Raw genomic sequence first — 18,333 nt, 5'->3', positions numbered from 1 at the left:
TAGATGCCAATATGTCTATCTGAAATCTCAAACATATTATTTTGAAGAGAGATTATTATGAACTGGGCATTTTTTGTTTGTTCATATATGTAAAGTGCAACAATAGACACATTTTTAAAATCCAGAGCTGCATCAATTTCATCCATGAAGTAGAGGGTAGTAGGTTTGTAGTGGTGAAGAGCAAACACCAAGGCCAGTGAACTAAGGGTTTTCTCTCCTCCTGAAATGTTAAACATCTTCTTCCAACTTTTCTTTGCTGGCCAAACACTGAACATGATTCCTTCAGAAAAAGGATCTAAACTATCCACAAACTCCAATTCAGCATCCCCTCCCAGAGTGAGCATTTGGTAGTTTTCTTTTAGTTTGTTATTACATAAAAACCGGCCATAAATTCATTCAGCCTTTGTTTTCGAAGATCTTCGTAAGCTTATCTAAAGTTATTTCTTTCCAAATATGCTTTTATGCAAAAATGCTTTTAAAATGTGTACATTTATATTTTTTAAATAAATTTGTTCAATTAAAAAAAAGGACACAGTCAAGAAAACATAATGGCAGCCAACAGACTGGGAAAGTATGTTTACCAATCAGATATCTGATAGAGTTCTAATATCAAATATATGAAAAGAACTCAAGAAACTAGACTTCAATGAATCAAACAATCCTATTAAAATATGTTGTACAGAACTAAAGAAATAATTCACAACTTGAGAATTCCAAATGGCCGAAAAAGAAGTGCCTAAAGAAATGCTCAACATCCTTAGTCATCAGTAAAATGCAAATCAAAACATGCTGAGATTCCACCTCAAACCAGTTAGAACTGCACTTCCTGAAGATTCAGCTTTTCCACTTCTGGGCATATATTCCAACATATAATAAGGACATCTGCTCCACCATGGTCATAGCAGCCTTATTTATAATGCCCAGAGTGGAAAGAACCCATATGTCCTTCAGTAGAGGAATGGATACAGAAATTGTGCTACATTTACACAATGGGGTACTTCTCAGCTATTAGAAACAATGACTTTCAACATTCTTAGCAAATGGGTGGAACTAGAGACTGTCATCCTGAGTGAGGTAATTTAGTCACAAAAGAACACATATGATATGCAATCACTGATGATTGGATACCAGTCCTAGAAAGCTCTGAATACCCAAGAAACAACTATCCGACCATATGAAGCTCAAAATGAAGGAAGGGAAAAATGTGGAAGACTCAGTCCTCCTTAGAATAAAAGAAACAAAAAATGTGTATTCATCATATATTATTATTTATCAAATTTTGTGAACTATAATAATATTTTATAAAATAAATTAATTAATAGAAAAGAAATAGAGTCAAAATAAAACAAATAGGATAAACACAAATTAATGTGAACATTATCTAAAAAGGTTTTCATATTTTTAGATTTCTACTTTTAGTAAAATCAAATCAATGCATAACCATAAAGCACATTGTGAAAATGTTAACTAGTCAATGTCTGTCATTAATCAAGACTAAATTTGAATTCACTAATAAAGGTGAAAATGTACAACTTTGGAAGTGCTTTTCCAACTTATAAAAGAAGGTAAACTCAGACATTTAATTAATTACATTTAATCAGGAGGAAAAAAAAGAAGATCCTTAAGAGAGTTAAGTCCCAACAGTCTCTCGTTGAAATAAATGGATATACCTATTGTTCTGGTGCAGGAGAATAGCAAAAAAGGACACTCATTTCAGGTAGGTTTCAAACAAAACAAATTACATATTATTTTCTTTCACATCAATAAAACTCAGGCTGTTGAATATGTAAATAAATTGTTTAAGACTGAATTATTAGTCAGAAAACAGAAAACAAGTTGAATGTAATATTCAGTGGTCTTATTTTTTCAACCTTAGTGAACTTTATTTCTCCACATTTTCATTAGTAGAATTTTAAGAACAGATGGTCTTGTATCAAAACAGAAAGCAAGTTATTTGTTTCTGTAGAAATACATAAAGTTTTTCAGGTGGTTCCCACACACCAATCAAAAATTTGATCTAGATTAATTCAAATAATTCTGGTCATTCCACAGTGAAATTTCTGATATTTGTTTATGCAAAACCTGATGCAACAAAAACCTTTGACATTTTAAAAACAAAATTCACATCCCACATTCTAGTCACAGATAAATAAAAGAGACAAATAGATGCCTACAATAAATACACAAAAGTAGAACTACAAAGTAAATAGGAGACTGTAATTCTCAATTTTTGTTATAAGGAAAGAAAAACTAGTTTTGGAATAGAGTGAGATGGTATATAACCACTTCAGGACTGCCCACATGCTCAGTAATTGCCAAAAATGAATGGACTCCACAGCTTGTTTGCTTTGCTTTTACCTACTTTTGTATTGGTTTTTCTTCAGGTGCAGAGTATTTTATTTGCTTTATTGGTTTGAGAATATTATTATTTTGTTGAGATTTTTATGTTTTTTTAAAATGTATTAAAGTTGTTAGATAGTGATCTCGAAGGGTATTTGGAAGGACTTGGGAGAGTATAATATGACCAAAATACAGTCAAAATTTTTTTAATTAGTGAAAAATAACAAAAGACAAAAATTTTTTAAAGGCCATTCTAGAAATCAATAACCAGCAGAATAGTTTGCTGCTTACTGTCACAACTAATTTCTCTTCTCAGTTTTTTTTTTTTCAATTTGGCCTCTTGTAAATGATATTGAGATATATGACACATGATGGTAATTATTGACAGACATTTCAATAAATGATGTTTCATACTCAGTAACACTATAATGGTATAGTGCCATAACTCTCTTTATACCAATTCTTAGATATTTGTTAATAATACTGTTGAAGCAAAAGCAGTAACTAAGAACCTATAACATCTGAGAACCTTCAGCATATGACACTTTTTATTATTATGTTGTTTTTTAATATCCCTGTCAGATATGGAACCAGGATTGATATATTTAAATATACTGTTTAATAATAAGTGAAAGACAGAAAGCATCATGATATGAATCAAATATTATATGAACGTTTAGATACAAAGATTAAGAACATCCTACTCCTTCTTTCTATAACTTCACTGTGCTGATTTATATATTTCTCAAATATTTTCAGGCTTTATAAACTTTATTGAAGGATTAAATAATGTTATCTTTAGTTATACTAAATACTGTATATTTTGCCCAGTAAAACTGAACTCTAAACAATTACTGTATTGTGAATTTTGTAAAGTTTCAGGCCAAACCCACAGAATCATGGATAAGGGGAACTGCTCCTCACTGACAGAATTTCTCCTTTTGGGATTTACCAATAACCCTGAGGTAAAATTGTTTTTATTCACTATGTTTGTAGTTGTTTATCTCACTAATCTCCTGACAAATCTTGGGATGATCATTTTGATCAGAATGGATTCCCAGCTTCACACACCAATGTACTTTTTTCTCAGCCACCTTTCATTCTCTGATCTCTGTTATTCTACTGCAGTTGGTCCCAAGATGCTTATAGACCTCTTGTCCAAGAATAGGAGGTCTATTCCTTTCCTTGGCTGTGCTATGCAGTTCTTCATTTTCTGTATATTTATAGATGCTGAGTGTGTGCTGCTGGCAGTAATGGCATTTGATCGATATAAGGCCATTAGTAACCCCCTACTGTATGCAGTAGATATGTCCAGGAAAGTGTGCTTTCATTTATTGTCTGGTGTTTATTCTGTGGCATTAGTAGATGCTTTGATACATACAACATTGACATTCCACTTATGCTTCTGTGGATCTAATGAGATTAATCATTTCTTCTGTGATATTCCTCCAGTGTTAGTACTGTCTTGTTCAGATACACAGGTCAATGTGTTAGTCATATTCACCGTTTTTGGTTTCATTGAACTGAGCACCATCTCAGGAGTACTTGTTTCTTATTGTTACATCATCTCATCAGTCTTGAAGATCAACTCTGCTGCTGGGAGGTTAAAAGCTTTTTCTACCTGTACATCACACTTGACTGCAGTTGCGATTTTTCAAGGAACTATGCTCTTCATGTATTTCCGGCCAAGTTCTTCCTATTCCCTAGATCAAGATAAAGTGACTTCCCTTTTTTATACACTTGTCATCCCCATGTTGAATCCTCTGATTTATAGTTTGAGAAACAAAGATGTGAAAGATGCCCTCCAAAGAATAAGAAGCAAAATGTGTTTAAAATAATTGGATTGTTTGTGTGGCATACTTCACTCTCTTCCCTGGATTGTTTTCAAAAATTCCCTCTCCATATGTGTTATGTCTGGTAATTTGGTGAAACTGCTAACAATGGATGAGTGCATTTCTGACTCTTTTGCTTTATCTGAGGACTATTTCCTCATAAGGACTTTTCTTCACAAACCTAGATATGAGGGATTTTCTGTGTCTCATTGTATCTTGTTTTGTCCTATTTGGCTGTTGTCTATAGAAGGCCTATCCTGCTCATTTCTGTCAAGGAAAGACAATGTGAGTGGATCTAGGGGATGGGGAGAGGGTAAAGAGCTGGGGAGAGTGGACAAAATGTGTGGTCAGGATGTATTCTATGAGAGAAGATTCTTTTACAATAAAAATGAAAACACAAATAAATAACATTTCATGAAACTTCAATTATGAAAACTAAAATTATTTTTCTGTTTTATTGTAATGTTTAAGCTTTGGAGATGAAATTCAGAACTCTGCAAATGCCACACAAGTATCCTAAAAACCTATATATACATAAATATACATATAAATGTATACATGTAAGTTTATATATGTGTATACTCCAGAGATTTTTCATTTTATTTTATCTGTATTAAGCTTTATTGAATGGGTAATACTAGAATGATAAAACATGTCTAGTGGGTATGAAACATATTAATTAAATGAGCCATCATTAGTTTGAAAATATAACCAAAACAATACTTGGGGTCAAATCTTTTTATATAATTTTTATTAAATATTCTCTGTATTTACATTTCAATGTTATCTTCTTCCCCCCACTACCATCCTCCTTTTTCCTGAATATGTTCCCACTCGAAACCACCCACTTCCGTCCCAGTGCCTTGGCATTCCTCTACATTTGGAAAATACACCTTCACTGGACCAAAGGCCTCTCCTCCCATTGATGCCAGACAATGCTATCCTCTGCTACATATGCAACTGGAGCCATGGGTCACTCCATGTGTACTCATTTGTTTGTGTTTTAGTCCCTGGGAGGTTTGGTTGGTTGTTGATATTGTTGTTCTTCCCATGGTGTTGCAAACCCCTTAAGCTCCTTCAGTTCTTTCTCTAGCTCCCCTACTGGGGTCCCCATACTCAGACCAATGGTTAGCTGCAAAAATTCAAAGGCAAAAGGGTCAAATCTTAATAGTCTAATATATGAAGGAAACTTTTCATAGCTGGAACTATTAAATCACAGGTTTAAGTAGGTTGATGCTGAACAGTGCTTCAGAGATAGACTTCAAATAAAATTTGCTTCTGAACAAGGTGTCCATATTTTTGTTTCTTTTCCACAATTGAGGTTACAGTAATCACTAACCGAAAATACTTTAAGAAGAGGTTTACTCATTGTACTCAAAAACAAAACACTAACTCTCTCTCTCTCTCTCTCTCTCTCTCTCTCTCTCTCTCTCTCTCTCTCTCTCTCTCTCTCTCTCTTCTCTCTCTCTCTCTCTCTCTCTCTCTCTCTCACACACACACACACACACTCACACACACACACAGGGGGAGCATATTGTGTTGTATATGGCAGAAAAGACCAGTAGTTTTGTAGTCCTGAGTGACACTAGCCAGGAAACAAACAAAATTCTAATTAGGGATTGGTTATAACTTTACTGACCTGCTGTGGTACCCAAGCCACTAATCACATTGTGGTCAGAAAAGACCTTAAGCTGTGCAAATAGATTCTTTTGTTGGCAGCCAATTTCCAAACTATTAAGATCTGACAGATTTTTACCAAAATATTCACCCCATTTTTTCACAAGGGCTCACAGTCTCGATGAAAAGGCATATGGAATATCTTACCAAAGATCTTTACTGTTAACAGTCCCAATGTTTTTCAAAATTCCAAAGTCTCTTAGATATAATCATCTGTAAAATATAACATTAGTTACCTATTTCTAATATAAAAAATGTTACCTAATAGATTTCTACATTCAAAAGCAACAGCTTAGTAAGAAAAATACAGACCAAGTTAGGACTGAAGTTCCACAAGAGTAAATCAAATGTTTTACTTTTAAATCCTTCACCTAATCTCATCTCCCAAAAAGTATATCTACCTTCTCTTGAGCTAGATACATTCAGTGCCTATAGAATTCTTCAGAAGATATCCTGTATTGCTAATATATCCAATCATGAAGTTTCCATAGAACTTGTTTGTTTTCAATTACAATTAGGTAGAGAAACTTTTCAGAGAATTTATCTACTTTTCATAACACATCAAGTCACATGTATGTTCCTGGGATATTCATGAGTATGTAGCCATTGCTTGGATTGAGGTTGACTGACCACACAACATACACTTAACAGAAACAGATTATTATTTCCCTCACTTAGTCATCAGTGACCAATATCTTCTTACCACTTCTTGGAGTATATAGGCAATTCTTTTCTCTGTGCTGAAATATTAATACAGGTATCCACTATTGCTCTCAGTTAATGAGGTCCTCTCCTATCCAAAACATATTTTTGTTCCGCTCTTTCCCCATGTCCAGCTCTAGTCAATTCTTCTCTTTCAAAATGTTCTCTAAGCCTGAAAAAAGCAGGTTTCATATACATGTCAGTTATGGCTGAACAAACCACAGACATTCTTTCTTTGGGAGTTTTACATTAACTACTTTCTTGAACACACACACACAAACACACACACACACTAGTTCTAAGAGCTACAGCAACACTTTAATGTAGTATAAAATATAGATTTTATGTTTAATTAATTATATACTTATTCAGTATTTTGATATTTCTTAGAATTCAATCTTCAAGAGAATTTTAAAAATTCTCAAAAATGGAGCATGATATAAGTTATCAATATCACTTTCACAAATTGGGAACAGAAAAAATATACAGTGCAAAAAAATCAAAATGTTATAGGTGTATCATTGGAACTGTAAAAACATAATTACCTGGAAGTAGCATATGGTTTGTGGAGAGCTGGTGTGACGGCAGTCACAAGATGGTGCTTGGGACTCTGGCCAAGTCTTGTGACTAGCACCTGACTTTCTCCTGCCCCCCACCCCTGAGATTAGACTCTCCCACCTTGCAGACTGTGCAGGCACACCCATGACTAGAGATCAGGCCAGATGATACAGACCTATGAACTGCAACCACACAACAATGGTTTATTCAAACACAAACATATGTACACACACATGTGCAGAAATGCATATGTACACACAGAAATTAATGTTCATATAAACATTTCAAATGTATAAAAGCATTCATACATACACATACACTTTCAGAATTGTTACATGTTAGGAAAGCCATAAGTTAAAACACATACACACACACACACATACACACACACACACACAAAATATTTTAGATAAAAATAAATTGTGCCTTAATTTCTAAAGATTAAAAGATCACACATTGATATCTGTTACTAAAATATTTCATTTGCAATCTAAACTGATTGGTGTTTTTTTTTTTTTGAAGCCAAAGTAACTTTTATTCTTTTTTTTTAACATCTTTATTTTACAAAACAAAGAAAAATGTACAGATTTCAAAAATTTTTTGCGTAAAATTATACAATACATTTTTGTCAGTCCTTTTTTTTAAGATTTTTTTTCAGATTTTTTAAAACAACTTTATTTTACAAAACGAAGATAAATGTACAGATTTTAAACATTTTTTGCTTAAAATTATACATTTTTGTCAGTACTTTTTTCAGATTTTATCATAATTTTTACATAAAAGTATATGAATATATTTTTTAGTCAGTACTTGATTTTTTTCAAGGTTTGATAGTATGCCTTGAAAACTTAATAGTTACAATGAGCATAAAGTACATGTAAAACAAAATGTAACATGGAAATAGTTAAGGTTTCTTGTTTTGTAAAAATTTTGTTTTCTTTTGTTTTGTTTTCTAAATTTCTTGGACTTCATACAGTCTGTGAGTTGTTTCTGGGGGAGTGCAAGCCTCTGGGTTTAGCATCCCACTATCAGTAACTGCATATTATGTCTGTTCTTTTGTGACTAGGTTATCTCACTCAGGATGATATTCTCTAGATGCAGCCATTTTCTTAAAAATTTGGTTAATTCATTGTTTCTGATGGCTGAGTAGTATTCCATTGTGTATATGTACCACAATTTTTGTATCCATTCATCTTCTGAAGGACATCTAGGTTGCTCACATCTTCTGGCTATTATAAATAGAGCTGCTATGAACACTGTGGTGCATATATCTTTGTTGTGTATTAAAGTGTCTCTGAGGTATATGCCGAGAAGTGGAATAGCTGGGTCTTCAGGTAGTACTATATATATATATATATATATATATTTTTTTTTTTTTTTTTTTCTGAGGTATCGCCAGACTGATTTCCAGAGTGGTTGTATTAGCTTGCAATCCCACCAACAGTGGAGAAGTGTTCCTCTTTCTCCGCAGCCTCACCAGTATCTGCTGTCATCTGAGGTTTGGATCTTGGCCAATCTGACTGGTGTGAGGTGGAATCTCAGGGTTGTTTTGATTTGCATTTCCCTGATGGCTAAGGATGTCCAGCACTTCTTCAGATGTTTCTCAGCCATTCGGTGTTTCTCAACTGAAAACGTTTTGTTTAGTTCTGTACCCCATTTTTTAATAGGGTTATTTGATTCTCTGGTGTCTAGCTTTTTGAGTTCCTTGTACACCTTGGATATTAGGCCTCTATCTGATGTGGTGTTGGTAAAGATCTTTTCCCATTCTGTTGGTTGCCGTTTTGTTTTCTTGACGATGTCCTTAGCCTTACAGAAACTTTGCAATCTCATTAAGTCCCATTTGTTAATTTTTGACCTTAGAGCTTAAGCCATTGGTGTTTTGTTCAGGAAATTTTCTCCTGTGCCTGTGTGTTCTAAGGTTTTCCCTACTTTCTAATCTAATAGTTTCAGTGTATCTGGTTTAATGTGGAGATCTTTGATCCACATACATTTGAGCTTTGTAGAAGAAGATAAGAAAGGGTCTATTTTCATTCTTTTGCATGCTGAGTGCCAGTTGGACCAGCACCATTTGCTGAATAGGCTGTCCTTTTTCCATTGAATGTTTACTATTCCTTTGTCAAAAATCAGGTAACCATATACATGAGGACTCATTTCTGGACCTTCTTTTCTATTCCATTGATCCACAGGCCTATTTCTGTACCAGTACCATGCAGTTTTCAGCACAATTGCCTTGTAATATAGCTTGAGGTCAGGGATAGTGATTCCCACAGATGTTTTTTTTTTGTTGTTGTTGTTGTTGAGGATGGATTTCGCTATTCTAGGTCTTTTGTTATTCCATATGAAATTGCACATTGATCTTTCCAATTCCATGAAGAACTGGGTTGGAATTTTGATGGGGATTGCATTGAATCTGTAGATTGCTTTTGGTAGGATGGCCATTTTTAAGAGGTTGATTTTTACAATCCATCAGCATGGGAGATCTTTCCATTTTCTGAGATCCTCCTCAATTTCATTCTTTAGAGGTTTGAAGTTCTTGTTATATACGTCCTTCACTTGCTTAGTTAGAGTCACACCAAGGTATTTCATAGTTTTGTGACGATTGTGAAGGGTACATTTTCCCTAATTTCTTTCTCCACATGTTTGTCCTTTGAGTATAGGAAGGCTATTGATTTGTTTGAGTTAATTTTGTATCCAGTCACGTTGCTGAACTGGTTTATCCGCTGTAAGAATTCTCTGGTGGAATTATTGGGGTCACTCAACTACACTATCATGTCATCGGCAAAGAGTGATTTTTTTATCTCTTTCTGATTTTTATCCCCCTGATCTCCTTTTGCTGTCTAATTGCTCTAGCCAGGAATTCCAGTACTATGTTGAATAGGTAGTAGGAGAGTGGGCAGCCTTGTTGAGTCCCTGATTTTGTGGGATTGTTTCAAGTTTCCCGCCATTAAGTTTGAAGTTGGCTGTTGGTTTGCTGTATATTGCTTTAATTATGTTTAAGTATGGACCTTGAATTCCTGTTATTTCCAGGACTTTAAACTTGAATGAGTGTTGGATTTTGTCAAATGCTTTCTTAGCTTCTAGTGAGATGACCATGTGATTTTGATCTTTGAGTTTGCTTATATGGTGGATTACATTAATGGATTTTCTTATGTTAAACCATCCCTGCATCCCAGGGATGAAGCCTACTTGGTCATGATGAATGATAGTTTTGATGTGTTCTTGGTTTAGGTTTGCAAGGATACTGTTGAGTATTTTTGCATCAATGTTCATAAGTGAGATTGGTCTGAAGTTCTCTTTCCTTGTAGGGTCTTTGTGTGGTTTAGGTACTAGGGTAATTTTAGCATCAAAAAATGAGTTAGGTAGTATTCCATCTGATTCTATCTTCTGGAATAGTTTGGAGAGTATTAGTGTTATGTCGACAATAAATGTCTGATAAAATTCTGCACTGAACCGGTCTTGACTTGGGCTTTTTTTGGTTGGGAGGCTTTTGATGACTTCTTCTATTTCTTCAGGTGTTATAGGGTTATTTAGATAGTTTACTTGGTCCTGGTTTAACTTTGGGACCTTGTATCTGTCTAGGAATTTGTCCATTTTTTCCAGATTTTCCAATTTTGTGGAGTATAAGTTTTTGTAGTAGGATCTGATGATTTCTTGAATTTCCTCAGTTTAAGTTGTTATGTCACCACTTTCCTTTCTGATTTTGTTAATTTGGATACTCTTTCTTTGCCCCCATGTTAGTCTGGCTAGGGATTTATCAATCTTGTTGATTTTCTCAAAGAACCAACTCTTGGTTTTGTTGATTTTTTTCAATGGTTCTTTTTGTTTCTATTTGGTTTATTTCTACCCTAATTTTGATTTTTTCTTGCCGTCTACTCTTTTTGGGTATATCTGCTTCCTTTTGTTCTAGGGCTTTTAGCTGTGCTGTCAGGTTGCTGATGTGAGCTCTCTCCAGTTATTTTTTGGAAGCACTTAGGGGTATGAGTTTTCCTCTCAATTCTGCTTTCATTTCATCCCATAGGTTTGGGTATGTTGTGTTTTCGTTTTTGTTGAATTCTAGGAAATCCTTAATTTCTTTCTTTATTTCTTCTTTGACCCTGCTATCCTTTAACAGAGCGTTGTTTAGTTTCCATGTGTATGTGGTCTTTTTGTTGTATTTGTTGTTGTTAAAGACCGGCCATAGACCATGGTGATCTGAGAGGATGCATGGCAGTATTTCAATCTTCTTATATCGATGGAGGCTCGTTCTGTGTCCAATTATGTGGTCAATTTTCAGAAGGTGCCATGGGGTGGTGAGAAGAAGGTGTATTCTTTTACTTTAGGATAGTATGTTCTGTATATATCTATTAATTATAGTTGGTTCAAAGTCTCTGCTAGTTTTACAGTGTCCTTGTTCAGTTTCTGTTTCCCTGATCTGTCCATTGGTGAGAGTGGGGTTTTAAAGTCTTCCACAATTATTGTGTGGTGTGAAATGTATTTTTTGAGCTTTAGTAGGGTTTCTTTTATGAATGTGGGTGATTTTTTATTTGGAGCATATATGTTAAGGATTGAGAGTTCCTCCTGACAGATTTCCCCAGTAATGAATAAAAATTGTCTTTTTTATCTTTTTTGATAACTTTTGGTGGGAAATTTACTTTATTCGATATTAGAATAGCCACTCCAGCTTGCTTCTTGGGGCTGTTTGCTTGGAAGTTTTTTTCCCACCCTTTTACGCTGAGATAGTGTCTTTCTCTGTCTCTGAGATGAGTTTCCCGCATGCAGCAAAAGGCTGGATTTTGTTTATGTATCCAGTGTGATAGTCTATGTCTTTTTATTGGGGAGTTGAGACCATTTATGTTAATAGATATCAAGGAATAGTTGTTTCTGTTTCTTGCCATTATTGCTTTTTTGGGTTGAGTTGTGTCTGTGTTTTTTTCTTCTTATATTTTTCTTGTTTAGGAGTTTTCTTGTTTTTACTAGGCTGTATTTTCTCTCATCGTATTGGGTTTTCCACCTATAATTTGTTGTAGTGCTGGGTTTGTGGTCAGATATTGTGTGAATTTTATTTGTCTTGAAATATCTTCGTCTCTCCATCGATGGTGATTGATAGTTTTGCTGGGTATAGCAGCTTGGGCTGGCACTTGTGCTCTTAAGGAGTGCATCATGTCTGTCCAGGCTCTTCTAGCTTTCATAGTCTCTGTTTAGAAATCAGGTGTGAGTCTGATTGGTCTGCCTTTATATGTTACCTGACCTTTTTCCCTTACTGCTTTTAGTATTCTTTCTTTACTTTGGGCACTTGATGTTTTTACTATTATGTGTCGGGAGGTATTTCTTTTCTGGTCCAACCTATTTGGAGTTCTGAAGGCTTCTTTTATGCTCGTTGTCATCTCATTCTTGAGGGTAGGGAAGTTTTCTTCTATGATTTTGTTGAAGATATTTACTGTGCCTCTTAGTTGATACTCTTCTCCCTCTTCTATTCCTATTATTTTTAGGTTAGGTCTTCTCATTGTGTCTTGGATTTCGTGGACATTTTGGGTTAGGAGCTTTTTGTTTTTTGCATCTTCTCTGGCTGTTTTGTCTATGTTTGCAATGTTGTCTTCTGCACTTGAGATTCTCTCTTTGATCTCTTGTAATCTATTGGAAATGCTTGCTTCTGTGACTCCTGATTTCTTTTTTTTTGGTGTTCTGCCTTTAGGGTTTTCTCTTTTAGTGTTTTCTTTATTATGTCAATTTCTGTTTTTATTTCCCTCTTCCATTCCTTTATTTCTTTGATTCTGTTTTCCTCTAGTTCTTTGAGTTCTTTGAGTGTTTTTCTTGTTTCTTCTTTAAAAGCTTCTGAATCTTTTTCTTTTCCTCCCTTTCTTGTTTAAGTATCTCTATCAGCGTCTTGATGTATGATTTCAGGTCTGTGTCTTCTTTTTCTGGAGTGTTTGGAATTCCGATGTTTGCTGTTATGGGAGAGTTGGGTTCTGGTGTTGCTAGATTGTCTTGGTTTCCTTGGGATATACTCTTTCTCTTTCCTCTTGCCATTTTGTTGTCAGTGATATGTTCTTACCTTTTCCTTGTCTCTGGTCTGTGTCTCTGGTTCTTCATTGGTCCAGGTGTAAGATGGGCCAAGCTCTGTTTTATGCCTCAGAGTTGTCGGGTGTGAGCAGAAGTTCCAAAGTTCTGTTTCTGGTTGCTGGATCAGGCATGGCAGGGCAGGGCAAGGCAGGGGGGGTGCACTTTTCGTGTGCACTCTGCAGAGATCTCTCTGCTTTCCGGTAGCCCATGTCTCCCACCCACCAGTTGCTTAGCCTCTACGAGCCTCCGTTCCAGGTGGCAGATGGGACAGGCTCCGCTCTGCATCCTGAAGTCGCCAGCTGCTCAGCCTCTATGAGTCGCTGTTCTGGGTGGCAGATGTGCCTTCTCTGCTCTGCGTCCTGAAGTCGCCTCCGGGTGGAAACAGAAGTTCTAATTTTCTGTTCCCAATCGCTGGATCGGGCAAGGCAGAGCTGGGCAAGTTTGGGTGTGCACTTTCCGTGTGCACTCCGCAGAGATCTCTCTGCTCCCCTGTAGCCTAGGTCTCCCACCCACCAGTTGCTCAGCCTCTATGAGTTGCCGTTCTGGGTGGCAGATGGGCCAGGCTCCGCTCTGCGTCCTGAAGTCGCCTCCGAGTGGAAACAGAAGTTCTAATTTTCTGTTCCCAATCGCTGGATCGGGCAAGGCAGAGCTGGGCAAGTTAGGGTGCGCACTTTCAGTGTGCACTTCGCAGAGAACTCTCTGCTCCCCTGTAGCCTAGGTCTCCCACCCACCAGTTGCTCAGCCTCTATGCGCCGCCGTTCCCTCAAAAAGTATTTATTTTTATTTATATGAGTACACTGTAGTTGTTTTAGATACACACAAGAATAGTGCACAGGATCCTATAACATGGTTTTGAGCCACAATGTTGTTGCTGGGAATTGAACTCAGGACCTCTGGAAGAGCAATCAGTGCTCTTAGCTGTTGAGCCATCTTTCCAGCCCCACATTCACTTTCTTATTTATCAAAATATACTACTATGTAGGATTGAAGCAGCCATTTCACTTAAGAATTGGAAGGAAATCATCACGGGAGACAGAGAAAGTGAAGCATTTGGGTGGGAGAGGGGAAGGGTAGTGGAAGAAACAAAATCAGGTGTGGAGGGTGCGTCAAGAGAGAAGCAAATAGGGCCAAGGGAATGAATGGAAATAAGCAGCCTGCGGGAGAGTGGGACTGGGACATTTGGAGATCCTCTAGGAAGTACAAGAGACCTTGGAGGTGAGAGACACTAAGTATTCAATGAGAATGACCTTAGCCAAAATGCTCAACATTAAGGAGAGGGAATTTGAAGAGTCCACATCTAGTAGATGGACAGGGACTCAAGCAGAGGATCAAGGTTCCTAATCCATAGTCAAAATTTCTGACCCAGATTGTTTCTGTCTAAAAAACCTTGAGAGGCAAAAATAAAGAAGAAACTGGAGGAAAGGCTGTCTAACAACAGGCCCAACTCCGGATTCCTCTGTGAGGGTTTGGGGCACCAAGACCTGACACTACTATGCTATGATGTGCTTACAGATGTGAGCCTAGCATGGTTGTCCTCTGAGGGTTCCCACCAGCAATTGACTGAGACAGAAACAGATACTTAAACCCAACAATTGTATTAAAGTTCGGGGCCACTATGGTTGAATTATGGGACAGACTGAAGAAATTGAAGGGGAGAGTGACCCCATAGGAAGACCAGGAGGCTCAATTAACCCAACCTCAGGGATCTCTCAGAGACTAAGTCACTAACCAGGAGCATACAGGGACCAGTCTGAAGACTTTGGCACAAATAAAAGAGAGGACTACCTGGTCAGGCCTCCGTGGGGAAAAAGAAAGGCTTGATCCTCCAGAAATTAGAGTCCCCAGGGAAGGAAGAAGCCTAGTGTTGGAGTAGGGGGAAACCATCTCAGGGGCAAGGAGGACTGTTGGAGGAGGGGTCTAAGGCAGTAATGACAGGAAGATAAATTAATAGTAGTATTAGTAGAAGTTGTACTAGTAGTAGTAGCAGTATGCTACCAATAACAATAGCATACTTTAAGTATTTTTTTCTCTAATACAATTTTCTATTTTTATTTTTTAATTTCTTTTTATTATAATGAATGCTGCCCTGATTTCTGTTCCCCTCCTCTTTCCAGAGTCCCTTCAGCATTCACACTCACCTTCTCCCCTGAGAGGGTGGTCCATACCATTGGGTATCTCCTAACCCTAGAGTATCCAGTCCCTCCAGGACTCAGTGTGCATCGTTTCCCACTGAGGCCAGACAAGGCAACCCTGGTGGGATACAGATATCACAGTCAAAACATTTTGGAAATAAAACATCACTGTCAGTCCAGAAAAATAATGCCTAATGTTATTTAACAAAATAATTGTAATGTTCCATTATTATTACACAACATTGTTGTAACTATTGTGATAGTAGATCAGTGCAGTAAAATAAAAAAAAAAAATCAGGTACACACACACACACACACACACACACAAACACACATACACTCTCACATTAATACATGTTCAAAATCAGACCAGACATAGAAAAATATATATAAAGGTAGTTGCTATGATGATGGGAAAGCATTCAGACAATAACAGAACAGAGCTTACAGTATTAAGAGTTTTGGGAATTGATTATAGGAGATTGTTTAAAAAATGTGAGAATTAGGATGAGACCTGTGTGATGTGGAAGTCACTGAATTGACAGAAACTTTAGTTTCATGCAGTTTCACTGTAAGTCCCAGTCTGTGTTGATCATTCATCAATAAAGTTAAGCCTAAAGTTTGAAGATGACAGCCAGAAATGCGATTCTTGAATATTCCCAGGAAATAGTGTGTTAGGAACCTAATTAAGTCACACATTAAAATAAGGCAAAATAGGAAGGCCTGCCTCAAGAGAATTATATCCCAAAAGTACAAGTTGGAAATAAATTTAATCATCTTGTTTGTTTTAACATTGCAAGTAAAGAAGGAAAGGCTCACTGAGATGAGGTAGGTTTATGGATGGCAACTTGGAAAAGTAAAAGGAAAATAATTTCTTTGAAACATGAGTAATACAGTTGAAGAATAGGTAAATACATGGCTTAACAGGCTTATGTAGCTACATAAATCCTACCACTTAATGATCAGAGGCATTTTTGCTAGGTATTTATGAATTGAGTATATTAATTAACTTATATAAAGTTTGTAAAGGTATATAATATTTTTACATGTTAAGACATATCTTTTGAATAAGTTTTTATATTTCATTAATACGCAATTTTCTTTTAAAAGCTATGCACCCATAATATGGTGCAGGCAATAGTAATTTCTTCTGATTTCATTCCAAAAACAATGAAACTTCTATCTTATGAATAGCAATACATAACAACTTCATTATATATGTCTATATAATATCAGCTGCATTATTTTTGGATTATATAGCAACAATCCACTTTCCTTTTCATGTAACCAAGAAGAAACTCAAAGGCACACAAATTTATAACACACAAATTTATATGCTAAGATCTGAAATAGGCAAGTAAACAGACTTTTTTATTGTTCCCATTTTCAGATAAATGAAAAGTCAATTTGAATTCCAAATAATAACACAGTGTTGCTTGTGATCTCTTGTGGCCAATTCTTTATCTTAATTCACATTTAGCATCCTGAAGATACCTTAGGTCTATATGTATAAACAGTACTTAGGTTTTATATATATATATATATATATATATATATATATATATATACACACACATCCTTGAAGAGTTGTTAAATTTTTAAATATATCAGTTTTCATTTTCAGTAAATGTGATAAACCCCAAGTAATGCCAGAAAAATTTCCACTTATTATCTGATAAGCTAGATATGTTTTATAATTAATGTAAGACAATGATATAGAAAATAAAGTTAATGTTGTTAAATACAGTAATTCTGAACTTATTGGCTACAGGAGGAAGTCAGTGTGGCTTATCATTTATTTGATATATTTTTGTTACATATGGGTGATCTTCTAATACATACAAATATAGTTACTAATACTCATGGGAGAGAATTAGTCAATTTATAAGAATAATTGATTCTATGAACCATTTTTAACTCAATGTGGCTCAAATTTATGAGATTTTTTTCTAACTAAATATAATGTCCCTTCTTTGGCTACTTCCTCAGTATAATTCATGTTATTAATAAAATACCTCATAAGTATTATGCTTTGCTTTATGCTTCACTTTTCAAGAAATAAAACAGCCTACCCTGATACAACACTGATCATTTCTCTAAACTCACTTTGACCAAGAATAAGAAAAATGGATAAAGAAAACTGCTCTTCATTGCCAGAATTCACTCTCTTGGGAATTAGTAGTGAGTATGATATGAAAGTGGTTTTATTTGTTGTGTTTCTGTTTGTTTATCTCACTACTCTGCTGGAAAACATGGGAATGATCCTATTGATCAGAATAGATGCCCAACTTCACACACCAATGTACTTCTTCCTAAGCCACCTCTCTTTCTCTGATCTCTGCTATTCCACTGCAGTTGGACCCAGAATGCTGGCAGACCTAGTAGCCCAAACACATTCAATTCCCTTTATTGGCTGTTTTCTGCAGCTCTTGTTTGTTTATGTCTTCATAGATGTTGAATGCATGCTATTGGCAGTGATGGCCTTTGATAGATACAAGGCCATCAGCAACCCCCTTCTGTATGCTGTGGACATGTCCAGCAAGGTGTGTTATCAATTCTTATTTCTAATTTACCTGGCAAGTGTTGTAGATGGTTTGACACATACAACATTGGCATTTAGTTTATGTTTTTGTGGCTCTACTCAGATCAATCATTTTTTCTGTGATTTACCACCATTATTCCTTCTTTCCTGTTCTGACACACAAGTAAATGAGCTGGTTGTGTTTACTCTTTTTGGGTTCATTGAACTGAGCACCATCTTGAGTGTCCTGGTCTCTTATTGTTACATCATCTCATCAGTCTTAAAGATCAGCTCTGCTGGGGGACGATTTAAAGCTTTCTCCACCTGTGCCACTCACCTGACTGCAGTTGGGATTTTCCAGGGGACCATGCTCTTCATGTATTTCAGACCAAGTTCTGCCTACTCTCTAGACCAAGATAAAATGACATCAGTTTTTTACCTCCTCATTATCCCCATGATAAACCCTTTGATTTACAGTCTACGGAATAAGGATGTGAAAGATGCTTTGATTAGGTTCAAAAATAAAATGTAG

General features: G+C 36.0%; 1 protein-coding gene across 1 annotated transcript; it reads left to right on the top strand.

The window, feature by feature from the left end:
- Positions 1 to 3,239: 3,239 nt before the first annotated feature.
- LOC308429240 (olfactory receptor 5G25-like) lies at positions 3,240 to 18,333 on the top strand (the record flags this gene model as incomplete). The annotated part of the gene is made up of 2 exons (XM_080927969.1): positions 3,240 to 4,165; positions 17,397 to 18,333. The coding sequence occupies 2 exons, from the start codon at positions 3,240 to 3,242 to the stop codon at positions 18,331 to 18,333; spliced, it is 1,863 nt and encodes a 620-aa protein (XP_080784095.1).

The sequence above is a fragment of the Micromys minutus genome, assembly GCF_963924665.1.
Source record: "Micromys minutus genome assembly, chromosome: 13".
Lineage (NCBI taxonomy): Eukaryota > Metazoa > Chordata > Mammalia > Rodentia > Muridae > Micromys > Micromys minutus.
The sequence above is the reverse complement of the archived record's forward strand: the minus strand, read 5'-3'. Positions and strand labels throughout refer to the sequence as shown.